Genomic DNA, 18,663 nt, shown 5'->3' on the forward strand with positions numbered 1-18,663 from the left:
GAACTACAGTGTGGAGACTCTCTGTTGGAGATATGCTCTCCTGGGAAGCTGGGTCAGGCAAGCTGCCCACCTGCTTCCTCACCTCTGCTACACCCTGGCAGGCATGGTTTGTCCAAATGCAGCAGGGTGTGTGTGTGTGTGTGTGAGCACATGCTGCATGTGCGTGTGCTAATTCAGCACACAACTGTCCTCCTCTCACTGGCCAGGCTACCAAGAGGGTGGCCACACTGGCATTGCAGGGCCTGGGAGGCATCAACAGTTAAGCGGGAAAGGAAACAGCACACCAGAGGAAGCTAGGCTAGGAGGTGGCTCTGCACCAGTGACTGACAGAGGTGGTGATGTGTCCCCGCCTGACGGTCATTCCCTCAGGGTGGGTCATGGGAGGTCCAGTGGAAGCAGCTGTCAGAGACCAGCCTCTGTAAGGATAAGAGTACTGAAGAGAGGGGTGGTTGACCCCCGTGACTTGGGGCCTTTTAGGGATGGTCTACACCACAAGCCTGTGGTCATCTAGGCAAATCTCAGTTCTCTCCTGATTTCCTGGAGTTACATACTGAATTTTAGGGGCTTTCCAGCCACAGTGAGGCTGGAAACTCACTTAATAGCTTGGATGAGAGCTAACCCCCAAGGTACCACAGCTACCCTGTCTAGAGGCAAAACTCAATCTGATCTGGGGGTGTTCTTGGCTCAGAGGACACTGTGGGGATTGCTTACACATAGACATGGTCTGAGACTCGACAAAATGAGGTTTCTCCTCCAGTATTCAAGGCTTAAAGTTACAAAGAAAATTAGAGTTAAGTCAACTTCCACAAGAGACCTTCCCGGGCTCCATCATTTATTTCAGGATGTTGTCCTTCCCCCCGGGGCCTTGCTGTCTGGTTTATTGTTTAATTTGCTCCTTTTGAGAAGGCCCCAGTATTGGGTTGGGAATGGGTGTGCAGACAAGAGAAAGAAAAAGTCAGCATTCCTTTCCTTATTTTTCTCCAGAGTTGCCCGTTTGCTTGCATATCCAGTCTGCAAGTTCTCTTAACCCACGTTTTTTTGTGGGAGGGATGGCCATTGACAGAGATTAGATTAAAATATGAAAGAACAGCTTCATTTTCTAAATTCCCAACCTTCTGCAGACCCAGGACAACTCCAGGACAGGTAGAGTTCACTGTTGCTTCCTTCCAACATGGATTAAGAAAAGGTTCTGTTTTAGTGCAATTTTCCCTGCAAAGGAACCAGGAAGAGGTGGGAGAGGAGATCCCGTGTTCCAGCCCCAGGGGTTTGGGAACCCTTCTGACCTTGAGGTCAAGGCAGACATTGAGTCTGACCTTCTGAGCAGCACATCACACTTTTTTGAATTTTATCTCCTGGGTCCTTTCGGTGGGCCTGCAGGCAAAGTGTGGGGGCGGAAAGGCAGTGTGAGGCTGTGTTTCCACTGGATGAGTTGTCATACCTGCCACACTAACACACAGGAGCAAAGGAGAAGAGAAGGTGGAAAGAGAATGCCGTCAAAAGCAAGAGCTAATGGCCAGTGGTCCTTAGGAGCTGCTTCAGCCCTGCCCCAAAGACAGGGAGTTTCTGGTTCCCCACCAGAATTCACCCTTCAGAAACCATGCTAGCAAGGTGCTTCTCTAAGTGACGTCACAAATCCTCTTCTTCGGAGTGACCAGCCCAGAGCCTGGAGCTCTCGTGTGGCCCCCTCTGGCCTCCCCATGACGTGAGATGTGTGGGAGAAAAGAGGGACATTGATGCACATGCACACGGTGGAGTCTGATGACCTGGGGTGAGCACAGCTGCACGTGGCAAAATGACAGGTGCTGTTGTGGCAGTGGCTGCAGCCGGATGCCACAGGAAATGGACAAAGTGCTAGAACACAGGGCCAGGGGCTGAGCCCTAAGGGATCTGAAAGACATTCAGCTTGCTGGTGTTCTTGAGTGTCTGGCGCCGATTGCAGAACCAGACCCGCACGACCTCACGGTCATAGTTGAGCTCCTTAGCGATTTCAGTGATCTCCTGGCCTGTGGGCAGTGGGTTCTTCTCAAAATAGGCATTGAGAGCCTCTATGGCCTGGGGGGTGAAGGAGGTGCGGCGTTTGCGTTTCTTGGAGGGCTCGCCTCCCACAAACTCCATCAGGTTCTGCTGGCCTTCCTGGTTCCGCAGTTCAGCTTCGTTTAGCCACTTTTCCAGCACCGGCTTTAGCTTCTGGGCACTCTTGGGTGTGATGTCCAGCTTCTCGAACCTGTGGGCAACCCATATCCAGGAAGAGGCAGTGAGAGCATGTCGGTCTCTTTGGCACACCCCGCACCTAGGTGAAGGCTCCATCCTCAAGGGGCCGCTCCTCTAGGGGCTGGTGAGACTGTACCCAGTGTTCCCCTCACCACCTCCACCAAGACCCCTCTAGTTTGGCCAAGCCCAGACTCCTCAGACCCTCTGATGCGCCCGGTCCTAACAGGGAAACCATTCCCATGGCCTCGGCTCAGTCAGTAGTTGAATAATAATAGTGCAACTGCCTTACAAACAACCATTCTAGAACATTCCCCTAAATGAATGAAGTCCTTTGAGGAGTCACCTTGGGAGGCCTCCAGTCACACTCCCATAGCAGCATCACTAACAAGTCAGGCTGCTCTTTCTGGCTGAGCTGGGTGTGGTGACAGGATTCTCCACAGGATGCTGGAGGCACTCTAAAGGTCACTCTAGCCTGACCTGTGGAGCTGGCAGGCAGATGAAACCGTTTGGCCATCCCTGAGCCATGCGCTTATTCTTGTTTGAAACTCTATCCCTTCTGGCACCAAAACCAGTTTGTAGGCTGCTTACAGAAAACTCAGCTATGTTACTTTACAGTCATGCCTTGTTAGAAGGGAGATGGGAGCGTGATGAGGTATGGTGGGTTACAGTTAATGGCCAACAAAGAATGGAAGTTCCCACTTTGGTGACTAATTTTATAAGCTGTACTCCTTTCCTGCTAGAATTCCTCAGTGGATTAGGGTCCTGGGTTCCCCAAAGAAGACCCATATTAATGCCCAGGATTGGAGGATAAACTTCAGAGGACCTCAGAAGGACAGGGTCAGTCTTTGACTACCCCAGGTGTTCATATCTACCCTTAAGATGGTCTTCCTTATCTGGAAAAAGGCTGGAGCAAGGGGGCATATGGAAAAGGGGCAGGTGCCCAGGTCCCCATGAGTGCCTGGTGGCACCAGGCAGTTGACCAGGCCCTAATCCTGTCTAGGGCAGCCTTACTCACCGGCAGATGGCTGACTGGCTGTAGGCTGGACCTTCCGTTGCAGTCAGAGCCTGACCCACCTGGGTCTGTGTAAGGCCCAGGGAGAGCCGCCGGATCTTAAAGTTCTTGGCAAACTCCCGGATCTCTTCTAAGTTGATCCCATCCTCATCCAGACTTGGAGTATGTGGCTCTAGGCCAGAGGGAGGGAGCAGGGATGAGTGTGTAAGATGGGAACCATCCCTGCTTATCTGGCTCATTGGTCTGAACTGACGCAGTAGTGAGAGGTGAGGACACCTGGGAAAAGGCTCACGCACCTTCAAGACCCTTATCACCTTTGTCCCCAAGACAAGCAAGAGTTGAAGAAAAGGGGCCTAAACTAACCTCTCCAGGGGTAAGGAGCTATTTTCAAGTTCTTCCAGCTCTAACTGCACACCCTCCCCCATTCTCCCTAGGCCTGGCCCCAAACACACTTGTTGGTCACCCACATTCCTCAAATACTGGGTGAGAGACCATAGCGGAGACAGCCCATGGCTCGGCCTCTCTGAAAAGCAGTCAGCCAGCCAGCTTGACCGCCTCCACTGTCATCGTGCCCAAACTCCACCTCAACAGGAATGGGAATAAAAAAGCCAGCCCCTCATATTGGGCCTCTGCCTTTCCCCTCTGGACCCCAGGATATCAAGGAAAGCAGCATCTGAAGAGGTTGGGTGCCCAAATAAATGCCTCCCCACTTCTCCACACTACTCCTCCAGGAGCCACTTACTGGACACCAACTGGCTGACGGTGGGGGTCTCTGAGCAGGTAATTGGGATAGGAGCAGAGGCAGATGGCTTGGCTGCTGGAGCTGAGCTGGCAATGACCACAGCAGGCTGGGGCACGGTTGGTGTGGGCTGGATGGGCTGCACCTGTGAAAGGACAGACAACAAGCCTTTGCTGCCCTCTGCCAGGCTCAGGGAGTTAAAATCCCTGGGTGGACCAGAGGCAGGGCAAAAACAGGCATGAAATCCTCACGCATGCAGGACATTCCCGCCTGGGCTCTATCATAAAACAAGACTAGGCAGGGCATGGTGGCTGATGCCTGTAATCCCAACACTTTGGGAAGCCAAGGCGGGAGGATCACTTGAGGTTGGGAGTTTGATATCAGCCTGGGCAATGTGGCAAAACCCTGTCTCTATTAAAAATACAAAAATAAGCTGGGCGTGGTCGTGGGTGCCTGTAATTCCAGCTACTCAGGAGACTGAAGCAGGAGAACTGCTTGAACCTGGGAGGCAGACGTTGCAATGAGCCAAGATTGTGCCACTGCACTCCAGCCTGGGCGACAGAGTGAGACTCTGTCTCAAACAAAAAAAAGCAAGACTAGAAACACCTTATTAACACCCACCCAACAATAGTGACTGAATTATACTAAATAAGCACAGCAACCTGCCCTACCAACCTGGAGCTTCACACCCAACTGTGACACAGGCAGGCGAGAGGCTCAGAAAGGTTCAGTACACTTGGCCAAAGCCCCAACAAGTGCTCACCGTTGGGATAACTGCTTCCAAATCTCTGCCCTCAAAGAAGCAGCCTCAACCTGATTTTAGAGCCTCTCAGGCCCCAAATGCGCATTGAACAGGGAAACTGGTAGATGGCTTTTGGTATCTCTCTACCAAGAGCGACTGTGCAGCCATTAAAAGGGAGAAGGTATACCTCTTAACTACTCTGATGTCTGAGTCATAGCCCTAAGTGAAAAATGTAAGGTGAAAATCAGTTTTGACCGGGCGTAGTGGCTCATGCCTTAATCCCAGCACTTTAGGAAGCCAAAGTGGGCGGATCACCTGAAGTCAGGAGTTCAAGACCAGCCTGGCTAACATAGTGAAACCCCGTCTCTTACTAAAAATACAAACATTAGCCAGGCATGGTGGCACGCACCTATAATCCCAGCTATTGGGGAGGCTGAGGCAGGAGAATCGCTTGAACACGGGAGGCAGAGGTTGCAGTAAGCCGAGAGATCATGCCACTGCACTTCAGCCTGGGCAACAGAGTGAGACTCCATCTCAAGAAATAAAAAATAAAAAATAAAAAAAGAAAATCAGTTTTTATGGAATAATGCCTTTAAGAAATACATATTAATTTCCAGAAAAACAAAATCTTGAGGCATATGAAGTGAGCTATCAAAAGAAGTTGTCTCTGGAGTTGGAATTAGAAGGGATTTTTACTTTTTACATTACACAAAATATTAGAATTTTTGTAAAAACCACATATCATATTTGTAATCAGAAGAAACTATAAATATGAAAGTATTTGGTATAATTTTTAAAAAAAAAGCTTTCTAGGAGGTACAGATTTCTCCAGGATGGTCCTGTTTCCTGGGTTCTACCCCTGGTACGTCTCAAGTCCATTGCTTCTTCATCCCCAGGGCCTTTGACTTAGTTCAGAGCTCCCTGACTCTCCCTAGAGCTGTTTAAACTGCCTCACCACAGTCCAGTTCTTGACACCAAGTGAATAACGGGGATTTTTTTTTGTTTTTTTGAGATGGAGTCTCACTCTGTTGCCCAGGCTGGAGTGCAGTAGCATGATCTCGGCTCATCACAACCTCTGCCTCCCGGGTTCAAGCAATTCTCCTGCCTCGGCCTCCCAAGTAGCTGGGATTACAGGTGCCCACCACCACACCTGGCTAATTTTTGTATTTTTAGTAGAGACGAGGTTTCACCATGTTGGCCAGGCTGGTCTTGAACTCCTGGCCTCAGGTGATCCACCCGCCTCAGCCTATCAAAGTGCTGGGATTACAGGCCTGAGCCACTGTGCCCAGCCTATAACAGGGATTTTTAAAAAATGCATCTCTCAGCTGGGCACGGTGTCACATGACTGTAATCCCAGCACTTTGGGAGGCTGAGGTGGGCTGATCACTTGAGTTCAGGAGTTTGAGACCAGCCTGGGCAATGTGGCAAAACCCTGTCTCTACAAAAAATACAAAAATTAGCCAGGTGTGGTGGTGCACACCTGTAGTCCCAGCTACTGGGGAGGCTGAAGTGGGGGGATTGATTGAGTCTAGGAGCAGAGGTTGCAGTGAGCCGAGGTCATATCACTGCACTCCAGCCTGGGCAACAGAGCAAGACCCTGGTCTCAAAAAAAAAAAAAAAAAAAAAAAGGCTCATCTGGTCAGCCATTTCCTCGCTAACGCCCTTCAGCATCAGCAGTTCCCTACTACCTTACCTGGTAACGGTAATAATAAGAAGAACTACTGTTTGTTTTTCAAGTGCTTTCTGTGCACCAGTGTTCATTGCCTGTGTATAATATATCCTTTAGCATTCATAACCTTCTGAAGTTGGTACGCTTATGATCCCTATTCACAGATAAAGCTAAGAGGTTATTTACAAAACTTGGAAGTGCATGCTACATTTGCGAACCACTGGCCTTATTATCACCTGGGAACTTAGGAATGCAAACTCTTGGACCCCACTTCAGATCTACTGAATAAGAAGCTCTGAGGTGGGACCCAGGAATCTCCATTCCAGCAAGGCCTCCAGGGGATGCTGATGCACAGGCTTGAGAGCTGCTGCTCTAGCACGTGATACTTGTTGCATTTCCCTGAAGGTAGAACACTCTCACATCCAACTCATCCCTTTTTATTTTTAGAGATGGAGTCTTGCTATGTCGTCCAGGCTGGAGTGCAGTGGCTATTCACAGCCATGATCATTGTACACTGCAGCCTTGAACTCTTGGCCTCAAGTGATCCTCCGCCTTAGCCTCCTGAGTAGCTGGGACTACAGGTGAGCACCACTACACCTGGCTTCATCCCTTTATGATAGTCCAATGTCCCTTATCTATGAAGTCTTGCCTAACCCCCAAGTTTGTCAAGAGCTCTTTTCTCTGGGGCCCCAAACCACCTTATTTGTGTGTCCCTGTGATAGTTTTGTCCCACTGACTTGCAATGGTCTCCAATGCCAAGCTACCTAAGGCTAGGAGGGCATCTTATTCATCTTTGTGTCTTCAGCACTTGGAATATAGTAGGCACTCAAAAAATACTCCTAGAATGAGCAATGAGTAAATCAAAGCCACGGTGCAGAGTGGAGGGGTGGAGGGATGGAGGGGTAGAGGAAGGGGGTACAGAACTGACTTCCCAGGGCTTTTCAGAAAGTTTGTTCACCCTAAAGCTGATTCTGGCCCAGTCTACTTTGACCATCACCTGCCTCCCTGACCTTCTTAGAACAGCACTGGCATCTGAGGGCACACATACATATTTTGGGTGTGTGTGAGTAGGGGGTCTCGTGGTGCTGCTTCCCTAGGCAGAACCTGTGTGGACACATGTGGGCTTTCTACTCTGGGACCTCCCCCACTTTAGGAAGTGCCCTGCTGTCCTAGGAGTTTCAGAAGATGCTGTCCTGCGTGGCAGTCTGGAGGGAAGCAGCTGGTGCCAGATAGCAGAGCCTGCCCCACCCCCCACCACCCCCAGCCCCTGTACCTCACTCTTAGCAGGGGACTCAGGTGTGCTTGGCTTCCGGACAGCCACAGGTGGAGGCAGGGGGCTGCTAGCCAGGGTCGCAATCACCTGGCCCTGGGCGTTCAACAGCAGCTGGGGGGTCACGGCCTGGACCTGCAGGCTTTGGGCTGGTGCTGGGGCCGCCACACTAGCTGAGTTCACTACCCATGGAAGGGTTCCAATAACCTGGGGGGAAATAAGGCAGGGACCCCAGGTGTGAGGGTAGCATCCAGCTCCACCCCAAACCCAAATCCCCACACCAGCAGGGGAAGAGACTAATGGACAAATCCCTCAACCTGCTCTGGCCTCAGTTTCTGCATGAGTAAAGTGCAGGATTCACACTCTAAGGGTTACTTCCTTTATTCCATCCTCAGAGCTATGGTGGAGCAGGAATAGGTCTGGATGTGGATTCAGAGACCTGCCTTGTTCTGCCACATTTTAGCTGTGTAGCTTTCATTGCTCTGAACCTCAGCCTTCTGTCCTGTAAGATGGGAATAAAAATCTCCATCTAATAGATGTGTACTCCAAAGAAAGTGAGATGATGTATGAGAAAGCACCTAGCATAAAGCCTGACCACAACATGGGTGCTCCATCAATGAAAACTCCCACATAATGTGAGCACCTCCAGGACAGAGTGGTGGGTACACCCCTGCCCAGCTTCAGCAGCGGCAGAAAGCCGCCACAGAGGAGATAGGAACAACAGCTTGACGTCTGTTCGAGTTTCTGTGACCCACAGCCCAAGACCTGGCCGCCATCCCCTGGCCAGCCTCTCCACAGTCCCCACCCTCCAGCTCTGTCTTTGGCCACTTGCCTGTCCCTGAGCATTGGTGAGGATCTGACTGCTGATCCCTGGCATGCTGGGAATGGCGCTGGTAATGACTGGAGCTGTAGTGAGGGACCCCAGGATCTGGGTCTGTCCCCCGAGGGAAGCAGCACTGATCTGTGGGTGGAGGAAGAGCCTTGCTCAGAAGCCAAGGGGTGAGAAGAGCCCCGGGCAGAGGGAAGAGGACAGAGGGCATTGGGGGTGGGTAGGTGTGAATGTGGGCTTCAGGCCCATGTCTACCGGCTGGATGGTTTCCAGGGCTAGGGGCTGCAGGGCTCAGCAGGGAAGGGCAGGGCCACCGCCATGGAAAAGTAACTCTGGTTAATCTTTCAGGCCAGGCCTGGGAGGGTGGAAGGGCCACACTGGAGAGGCTGATGTGATCCTAGTCCTATCTAACAGCTCCCACTGCCAAGCCAGGAGCTACACTGGACAGACACCAGCATAGAGCTGTAAGCTCTGGCTGCACCTTAGTGACAGCTCACAAGTTTCCAATCCCCAGACGTCATCCCACCCTCCAAGCCTGGTCCAGTGGTTCAGGTTCTGGAGAATGTGCCCAGCCCTCTTGGCAGAAGTTGTCTGCTTTTATCTGGGATGGACGGGCTGGCAGCTGCAAGGAGAAGGCCTCAGAGGGAGCCCATCTCTGCTGATGTGTTGGAAAAGGGCTGTTTTCGGGGGGGCTCGTCCTCCACTGTGGGAAGGGTCAGTTCCACCCTTGGCCCATGACTCTGTCCATCCCTGGTCAGCCCTGGGTGAGGGCAGCAGCTTACGATTCCTGGGCTAAATGCGAAGCCTGCAGGCTGGACGGTGATCTGTGGGGGGGTGTCCACTGGCTTGGGGGTAGGGGCAGCAGCGGTGGCAGCGGTGGGCTGCGGGAGGATGGCAGGTGTGGTCTGCAGCAGCGGCTGGGTCTGGAACAGCGTCTGGGGCTGGGCTGGTGGCCGGGGTTGGGCCGTCGAGGAGGCCTGTACTGGTGCGGCAGCTTGTACGGGTGCCGGAAGAGCGGTGTTCAGCACAGCAGCTGCTATGAAGCAAGGCAGAGACAGAGGTGCTCAAATGCCTAGCCACTGCTCAGAGCGGCTCCAATCCCAAGGGATCTGGCACAAGAAGGAGAGGGGGCTGGGTCAGTGGGCACAGTGGGGCAGGCAGCCACGATTCCCTTGATCCTTGAAGGGCTGGCACATGCCAGCATCTCTCATCCCCCCTCCCTGGGGCCAGGAGATGTGTAGGTTCAAGAACCAGACGTTGAATCTTCTTGTAGTCCTTCCCAGGAGGCTGGTCATGGGGTGAGTTCTGGCGTGGGGGGAGAGGGGCAGTCTCAGACAGCTGGCTGAAGTATGGCAGGCCTGCAGGGCCAGCGTGGTGTCACGGCCTACAGTCCCGAGGTGGTGCAGCAGCTCTGCAGCCGGATGCCCAAGACACCGGATCCAGACTCCAGGGCGGTTGCCCTGGGTGGGCCGTGGGTTCTGAGTCCGACATGGCAAGCACACGTGCGGGGGTGTAGTAGAGGGTGGTGGGGGGCCTGGTGCAGTCCTGGGAAGAGTTGCCGTTACCTTGGAGACCGGCTAAAGGTGGCTTGAAAATTCCCCCCGTAGGAGAAGCAGCGGTCAGTCCTGGGAGGGCAGCCACGGTTGCTGTAGGAATTGTCCACACGGCCAGCCCCTGCTGACCAGCCACTTGACCTGCAATACTGATGGGGATAAGAAGAGGTTGAGTAACTGCCCCTGCTGGAACCATAACTCCTGTCAGAACTGTGGCTAAGTTTTCCTGAGTCAAGACCTGCAAAAGCAAACAAGATTTCAAAAAGAAAAGAAAAAATAAAAAATCAACATTGACAGCGCAAACACTGGGTCTCTGAGACCCAGCTGAGCACAAACAAAGCATTCTGAGGGCGATGGGGCAAAGGCCACATGAGGATAGGGAAGAGCCAAATCCTAGCTGGAGGCCCAAACCTGAGGGGGTGCCTGGACCGACTATCCCACCTTCAGAGAAGTCGCCTAAATCCAGGGCAAGGCGGCCCTGCTCACAGGATGGGAAGGGGGCACAGGCGTCCCCCACCACAGCCTACTGCCTGCCAGGCCTTCCGCGGGCCCTTGCTGACAGGCCCCGTGCTTAGCGGCCAGGGAACAGGGAGCAGAGGCTGATGGAACCAAGTGGTCAAGGCCCCACAGAGGCCTCCGAGAAGTTTCTGATGGACCATACCCTTGGCTGGATGCCTCGGAGTCAGGGAACGTAGGGAAAGGGACAGGGAGCTCTGCCTGCCTGCAGGATCCTGAAGGCAGCCTCTCACGGTGCTGGGGCCACTCCCTGGCTCTAAATGAGGACTCTGAATAATCCATTAACTCTTCCAGGCATCCACTGGAGGGCCGGCAAGGGTATTCATTCATTTAGTCATTTGATAAACAGAAACTCTGGCTGCATGAAAGAGTTAATGTTATCTCTGCAATCCTGGCAGGCCCAAGGAGATGATTCTGCAAATGCAGATCCCCTTTTCCAAATGGGCCTGATCTAGGCAGGGGTGAGGCTGGACGTGCCTAGTAGGAGAGTCCCTCCCTCCAGCCATAGCCCCTTTCCTGTCCTGCCCCCATGAAGTTCCCAGATTCCATGGCTTCCCCATGCTGGCTGTCCCATGCCTCGCTCCTGCCCCCAGCCCTCTGTCCAGCTCCCGAGGGCAGCCCTTACCTGGGGGGCAGCTTGTACAGCCAGTGGCGTCAGGGTCTGCGATGCCTGAGGCTGGCTTGGGGCTTGGCTGAAGGTGGCAATGGCAGGGGCAGGGCTCGGAGGGATCCCCGGGGGTGACTTCACTTCACGAGGCATTGAGAGAAAGAAGGACAAGGAGTGAGCCTGACGTGAGTGGAGGGGTCACCACAGCAGTACATGACATCCCATCTGCAGCCTGAAGCGGTGACCCTCAGCCCCGTGCTGCATTGCTACATAGCCCAAGACCAATTGTTGGTCTTCCCTGGCCCATGAGGCAGCTTCCTGAATGCTACGGTGGTGAGGATAGGAGGCTGGAGAGCCCTGTGCCAGCTCTGGAAGGTAAGCCACCCCTTCTCACATCTAGCTGAAGAAGATACCCAGGTGAGTGTTAGCCCTCATTTCCTGGCCCTGTAAGGACTGTCACATCATCAACAGAGGGGTCTGAAGCACACGTGTGTCAGGGAGGGCCGGAGCTAGAAATGATGGGAGCGGCTGTCCTTGGTTCATCCTGCCACTGAATCGCTGTTCATCCACCTCCAGGGTACTTTTGGATGCAGCTGCTGAAAGGGCAGGAGTTCCTGAAGGGCAAAGTCCTGGAAGCAACAGTCCCTGAAAATTGGACAGGTCTGTGCTGCACTACAGGATCACAGGGGCTCTCCAGGACAGCCAGCTTTTCTCTGCTATTCCCTGAGGTCTAAAGTCATGTGAGCAGCTTCAGTGAGCTTCTAAATGAACTTCCCATGACCTGCAGCTTTTTGCCTCCTCTTGGTACCTTAGCCTATGCAGGTACTGGGGTACCCCCACCAGGAAACTTCTTCATAGCCACACAACAATGAGGAGAAGGGTTATTATTTAATGTATGGTTAGTTAAAAGGAGCCTAGGAGTTGAGTGATGGATATAGGACCAGATCACTGGCTTCTTTTTAATTTAATTTAATTTAATTTTTTTTGAGACGGAGTCTTGCTCTGTCACCCACGCTGGAGTGCAGTGGTGTGACTTCTGCTCACTGCAACCTCTGCCTCCGGAGCTCAAGGGGTTCTTCTGCTTCAGCCTCCCAAGTAGTTGAGATTACAGGCGCATACCACCACGCTGGCTAATTTTTTTCTTGTATTTTTAGGAGAGATGGGGTTTCACCATGTTGGCCAGGCTAGTCTCAAACTCCTGACCTCAAGTGATGTACCCGCCTCAGCCTCCTGAAGTGCTGGGATTACAGGCATGAGTTACCGCACCTGGCCAGATCAGTGGCTTCTTAAAACTGCTGGGCATATATTTCTAGGCTTTAATCTAGGCCTACTGAATCAGAATGTCCAGGAGTGGAGGCTAGTTACCTAGCCTCTCTTTTTTCCTTCAAAGCTCCCCCTGCGATATGGCCAAGAGAGGGAACCACTGAATCAGATAACCGCAAAGGTTCTGTCCAACCCTGCAGTCCTAGCCCATGTTTCAACTTGGGAAGGCGTCAACCTCAACTCAGGACTATACTGTTCACAGCATACAATAATAAAACCCAGGTAGTTTAAGGAATTCAAGAGACAAGCACACACCAACAAAGGCCTTATGAAATAGTAAAAGAAAGCAAAATAACAGGTTTATCTCCTCTGTGGAGGGAAGATACATTTCTAACTCCAGAAAAAAAATCAGGCTGGGTGCAGCAGCCCACGCCTGTAATCCCAGCACCTTGGGAGGCTGAGGTGGCAGCATCACTTGAAGCCAGGAGTTACCAGACCAGCCTGGGCAACAAAACAAGATGCCATCTCTACAGAAAAAATAAAAATGAGTTAAAAAAATAAAACAGAAAAAAATTAGCAAACACAAGGAGAGTCTGAACATATGAAAATTTAAAAAACATTTTGTTGGACAAAATGTGACAAAACATAACAAGTAAGTGAGAAAATGGGAAAGTGACAAACATAAATGATGAAAGCTTACCCTCTAAAGAAGCAAAATATTCATTTTATTAGGGCATATTTAGTAGGACCATGGAGTCCAAGGTTTTACATACATTAGGGCTGCTATTGCTTCCTGCTAGACTGTACAGAAAGACTAAACGAACTCACAGAAACATCAACAATGTACCTGTTTCTCCACAGCACCACTCAACATAGTTTTTTTTTGTTTGTTTTTTTGTTTTGTTTTGTTTTCTGAGACAAGGTCTCACTCTATCACCCAGGCTGGAGTGCAGTGGTGCAATCTCGCCTCACTGTAACCTCCACTTCCCAGGCTCAAGTGATCCTCCCACATCAGCCTCCAGAGCAGCTGGAACTACAGGCATGTGCCACCACACCTGGCTAATTTTTGTATTTTTTTGTAGAGACAGAGTTTTGCCATGTTGCCCAGGCTGGTCTCGAACTCCTGAGCTCAAGCAATCTGCATGCCTCAGCTTCCCAAAGTGCTGGGATTACAGTCGTGAGCCACCACGCCTGGCCACCAATATAGGTTTTATCATTGCTTATTTATTTTCTGGCTTAACAGGCATCTCATACCTTAAAGTCAATTACTTTTCTTCTCATTGATAGCAAGATTTTATATTTTTCCATGAAATGACTTCCTCCTATGTTAATAATTAATTTCTCTCCAAAGGGAATTTTATTTTATTTTATTTTAATTTGAGACAGAGTCTCGCTCTGTTGCCCAGGCTGGAGTGTAATGGCACGATCTCTGCTCACTGCAACCTCTGCCTCCTGGGTTCAAGCGATTCTCCTGCCTCAGCCTCCTGAGTAGCCAGGATTACAGGCATGTGCCACCATGCCTGGCTAATTTTTTAATTTTTTTTTTAGTAAAGACGGGTTTTTGCCATGTTGGCCAGGCTGGTTTCGAACTCCTGACCTCAGGTGATCTGCCCGTCTAGGCCTCCCAAAGTGCTGGGATTATAGGCGTGAACCACCGTGCCTGGCCTCAAAGGGAATTTTAGTAGACTATCACACACAAAATTTTTTAAAGGACCAATACAAAAACATTCAAAGCAGCACTGTTTATGAAAATGAAAACCCAGACAATTTGACAATAGCCAAAACCAGAAGCAGGTGTGTGAGTCTATGTCAATAAAAGACATAGGTACATGAAATTACGTGGTGGTGTCATACTACCTAGTCTACCCTCAGTGGCCACAACAATAAAAATATGTATGTGTGACAAAGACTGTATAGTAATTTAGAGTGACACAAACCAATAGATTCTGTTTTCATCCTGGAAAAGTTTCCTGTTACTTAGTTTTGTTTTAAAAACAGGAAACCCTTCTTAATACTGCACACCTAGAAAGTTTCCATCACTCTAAGCTGGCAGCTTAGGTGATGCCATCAAAATACCTCCCTTACCTGCTTGATGGTGACTAAAATTCCTTTATAGAGGAAGAGCCTTTTGTGAAAGGCTTAGACACACAAACCCCTGGAAGAAGATGCATACTACACAAACACTCATAAAAATCATTGATTTAGGATCCATTTCTGAGAGCGAATTTGGATAAGGAGCAGAATCAAGGCACCAGAGGAAATGAGATATGAAGATGGATAAATGGGTGAAAAGCGAAGTGAGGGCATGGTGAATAAACCTGAGAAACCTCCCCTGTTTTCTGAAAAGGGGCTCCACTGCACAATGGCTATGATGAATGGAAGGAGTGGCAGAGATGTAGGGTCCTTGTCTTCCCTGCCTTGTCTCCAGGGCACTGCCCCTTGGGAACAGGTGATGACCCATCCTGGCCTCAACATGGAAGCAGGGCATTTCCAGGCTAGGGAAAAATGGTCATGTTTCTTGTCATTCCTTTACCCAAAAAGGAAAGAAACTGACTAAGGTTACTAGGGTTCCAAAGAATTTACATACTGATGTGAAGATAGAGCAAGTAATGTGTGGCCATGCAGTTTTCTTGTTAAGGAGCTGTTGCTTTTCTGAAGTTTGCGTGTTCTCATGTGCTCTCTTCTTGCCTCCTCTTCTTGGCCCACCCCCACCAGTCCAGATCTCCAGTCAAGGGAAGGGGGAATGTACAGCAGAAGTCAAAGGGAAATGAATTGGGGTGTTCTGGGGAAACTGAAAAAGGAGGCCCAAGGCTTCCTGCAAAAGGAGATGACTACTCTGCAAGGTGTTAATGAGGAAGATTGATGAGAGGGTGCCCCAAGGCCAGGGAGCAGTGCCTGATCTCCCACAGCTCAGTGGGTTCAACTTCCAGGTTCAACCCCCTAAGCGGAGCGCTACCAGTCTCTTCCCACCTCACCCTGATCCATCTTAGTTTAGGCCTGGAAGTGACGCAGACTAGAACTAAAGCTCCAGAAACAAGGAGTGTAGAGTAGCCCTAGCAGCTGACCAGAGGCACAGGCTGTCCAGTGGGCAGGCAGACAAGACCCTAAAACCACCTGAGCCCCAGGGATTCGTGCTGGCTCCCCAGGGACCACAGGAAGGACTCGGCACTCAGGTGGAGCAGTACCAGGTGGGGGTGATGGCCTCGTACCAGTTGCCTCTGCAGAGGAGCCCAGGTTGTCTGGCCCAGCTTCACCAGCAGCTTGACTGGCTTCAGCAGGGTCTCCGCTCTGGGAGCCCTCAGCGGCCACACCCTCCAGTCCTTTGCTCTCTTCCTCAGCAGGGAGCTGGGCATCCACTCCGACTTCCAGCACTCGGATGGTCTCATGACCTGACATCACGATGACCTGCAAGCAAAGGACGGCGGCATTGTTGGGATAGGGGCCAGTATAGCTGCAGGGTCCAAAACTCTGGGTATGGTTTGGGGAGAGAGGGGAGGGCACTTCTGGATGCAGACCTCCTGTCCAGAGGGCTGTGTGCTCTGTGAGAATTCCAGAGCCTGGCACAGGTTGCAGCTCCCTGATTCTAGGGAAGGAGCTGCTGGAAGAAAGCAGGCCCTGGTGACAGGGAGAAGGGCCTGACACAAGCTAGAAAAATGTCCCCCAGAGCCAAACCATTTGGGAGCTAATTTCTCTTTGTTCCATCTCTTGGACTCAGTGCAGGGAGTGGCGGGTGGCCTATCCTACGACTTGCAAGGATGTCCTCTTGGCAGCTAGGATCTTCGAACGTGGGTATGAGGGCTCCTAACATGGTATCCACAGCTTAAGTCGGGCCAGGAACCAAATCCCTCTTCACTTCCCTTGAAACCATCTGAAAGTTCCCCAAAGATAAAGGGATGGAAAATGAATGCTCCACAATGCTGAGTAACTTCTATCGCCCATGATTCCTTTATTTCCAAAACTCTGGAGTAAAGGCTCAGGATTTCCCTGCAAGCTAAATTCCTGAAACAAGGGTCAAGAATCCTGAAGATGCGTCCTCTCCCTCTCTGCCTGGCACCGCTCCTGGACTGCAGCTTTTTTTTTTTTTTTTTGAGACAGAGTCTCGCTCTGTCACCCAGGCTGGAGTGCAGTGGCGCGATCTCGGCTCACTGCCAGCTCCACCTCCCGGGTTCACGCCATTCTCCTGCCTCAGCCTCCCAAGTAGCTGGGACTACAGGCGCCCGCCACCACGCCCAGCTAATTTTTTTGTATTTTTAGTAGAGATGGGGTTTCACTGTGTTAGCCAGGATGGTCTCGATCTCCTGACCTCGTGATCCGCCCCCCTCGGCCTCCCAAAGTGCTGGGATTACAGGTGTGAGCCACCGCGCCCGGCCTGACTGCAGCTTTTTATCCTGTGGGCCTATGGCTCCAGTCCTGCCACCTGCTGTGGGCATGCTCAGACCTCAAGGGCACTCTCCATGCATGAACGATGCAGGCGGACCCTGAGCCTCCTAAGAACACTCAGTCTCCCTCCCCTGCCCAGACGCCACACACTAGCTCTTCATCACCAGCACGGAAACCCTGCCAATTGGGCCATTCAAGAATCAGAGACAGTCTGTAAATTAAACAGCTTTGTGTCAGGCCTCTCTGCATTTGGCCTGTGCCTGAAATCATTCTCACAACACACTCTTTAAGCCTGAAAGTGGATCCAGTCAGAGGCTGTGCTGGAAAAAGTGACGATGTGACCCATCAGCAGAATATGAGATGAGTGAAATACATCCCCAAAGCAGCTCCTGTGCTGCCTCCAGCTTGCTGTATGAGGGGCTTCACTCCAATTACATTTTCAGAGAAATTCATCTTTTCTTTTTTTTTTTTTTGGAGACGGAGTCTCACCCTATCACCCAGGCTGGAGTTCAGAGTTCAGTGGCGCCATCTCGGCTCACTGCAAGCTCCACCTCCTGGGCTCAAGCAATTCTCCCGCCTCAGCCACCCAAGTAGCTGGGACTACAGGTGCCCACCACCACGCCCGGCTAATTTTTATATTTTTTGTAGAGACAGGGTTTCACCATGTTGGCCAGGCTGGTCTCGAACTCCTAACCTCAGGTGATCACCCGCCTCCGCCTCCCAAAGTGCTGGGATTATAGGCGTGAGCCACCGCGCCTGGCCTTTTTTTCTCCTTTTAAAAAATGGGCCGGGCACGGTGGCTCACACCTGTAATTCCAGCACTTTGGGAGGCCGAGGCAGGCGGATCACGAGGTCAGGAGATAGAGACCACCCTGACTAACATGGTGAAACCCCATCTCTACTAAAAATACAAAAAATTAGCTGGGCGTGGTGGCGGGCGCCTGTAGTCCCAGCTACTTGGGAGGCTGAGGCAGGAGAATGGCATGAACCCGGGAGGAGGAGCTTGCAGTGAGCCGAGATTGCGCCACTGCACTCCAGCCTGGGCGACAGGGTGAGACTCCGTCTCAAAAAAACAAACAAACAAACAAACAAAAAAAGATATAAGTAATAGTAATTTGCAAAAAAAAAAAAATTAGAAAATATGTGTAAGCAAGAAGAAAAACTAAGGAGTAAATTACCAGATGTTCAAACCTTTCCCCATGTAAACTTAAACATATTATGTACACTTTGATTTTACATCTTAAAGTCACAGCTTAACTCCCCAAACTCAGGCCCTGAGAAATCCTAAATGGCAAGTACCTCTGGACAGGTGAAGTGACGGTGAACCCTGGTAAGAAACAGAGAGTGACAGGCCCTGTGGAGTCCTCCTCCGTTGCCCACACCCCTCACTCCATCACCCTTACCCCCCACCTTTCTACCCCAGAAGATACCTGCTCATTGACAGTCAGAGATGTCTCTGACCCGGCTCCAGGATCCATGGTCACTTGTCAGGGTCGGGTGGGGGCCGGCCCACACCTAGCACATCCTGGGTAAGACGGGATTGGAAAGGCAAAGGGTGATGTGACACAGTAATACATTTTCTATACCATCTAGAAAAGTCAGAATAGAATCGCAGGAAGACAGATAAGTTAGGTTCTCCCAAGTATCTGTAGAGGTAAAAAAAAAAAAAAAAAAAAAAAAAAAAAAACCCAAAATAGGATTCTCTTTTTTTTTTTGAGACAGTTTCACTCTGTCGCCCAGGCTGGAATGCAGTGGCACGATCTGTGCTCACTGCAGCCTCTGCCTCCCGGGTTAAACCAATTCTCCTGCCTTAGCCACTCGAGTAGCTGGGATTACAGGCATGTGCCACCACGCCAGGCTAATTTTTGTATT

The 18,663-nt window shown here is 51.1% G+C and overlaps 1 protein-coding gene across 9 annotated transcripts in view; it reads right to left on the reverse strand.

The window, feature by feature from the left end:
- Nucleotides 1–796: 796 nt before the first annotated feature.
- POU6F1 (POU class 6 homeobox 1) overlaps nt 797–18,663 on the reverse strand; it is a 28,767-nt gene continuing 10,900 nt past the window's right edge. For 7 of the 9 annotated variants that reach the window (XM_024257456.2, XM_054527233.2, XM_063711785.1 and 4 more), the window contains 10 exons: nt 18,222–18,316; nt 15,621–15,816; nt 11,167–11,288; nt 10,038–10,263; nt 9,255–9,508; nt 8,476–8,604; nt 7,647–7,850; nt 3,966–4,107; nt 3,227–3,395; nt 797–2,224 (listed from right to left, as the gene is read on the reverse strand). In XM_024257456.2, coding sequence (XP_024113224.2) covers nt 1,879–2,224; nt 3,227–3,395; nt 3,966–4,107; nt 7,647–7,850; nt 8,476–8,604; nt 9,255–9,508; nt 10,038–10,263; nt 11,167–11,288; nt 15,621–15,816; nt 18,222–18,269 — 1,836 coding nt within the window. In that variant the 5' untranslated portion in view covers nt 18,270–18,316 and the 3' untranslated portion in view covers nt 797–1,878. Of the gene's footprint in view, nt 2,225–3,226; nt 3,396–3,965; nt 4,108–7,646; nt 7,851–8,475; nt 8,605–9,254; nt 9,509–10,037; nt 10,264–11,166; nt 11,289–15,620; nt 15,817–18,221; nt 18,317–18,663 lie in introns of those variants that run through there. The other 2 variants (XM_054527237.2, XM_054527239.2) reach the window with 2 other exon arrangements.

The sequence above is a fragment of the Pongo abelii genome, chromosome 10 (genome assembly GCF_028885655.2).
Source record: "Pongo abelii isolate AG06213 chromosome 10, NHGRI_mPonAbe1-v2.0_pri, whole genome shotgun sequence".
Taxonomy (NCBI): domain Eukaryota; kingdom Metazoa; phylum Chordata; class Mammalia; order Primates; family Hominidae; genus Pongo; species Pongo abelii.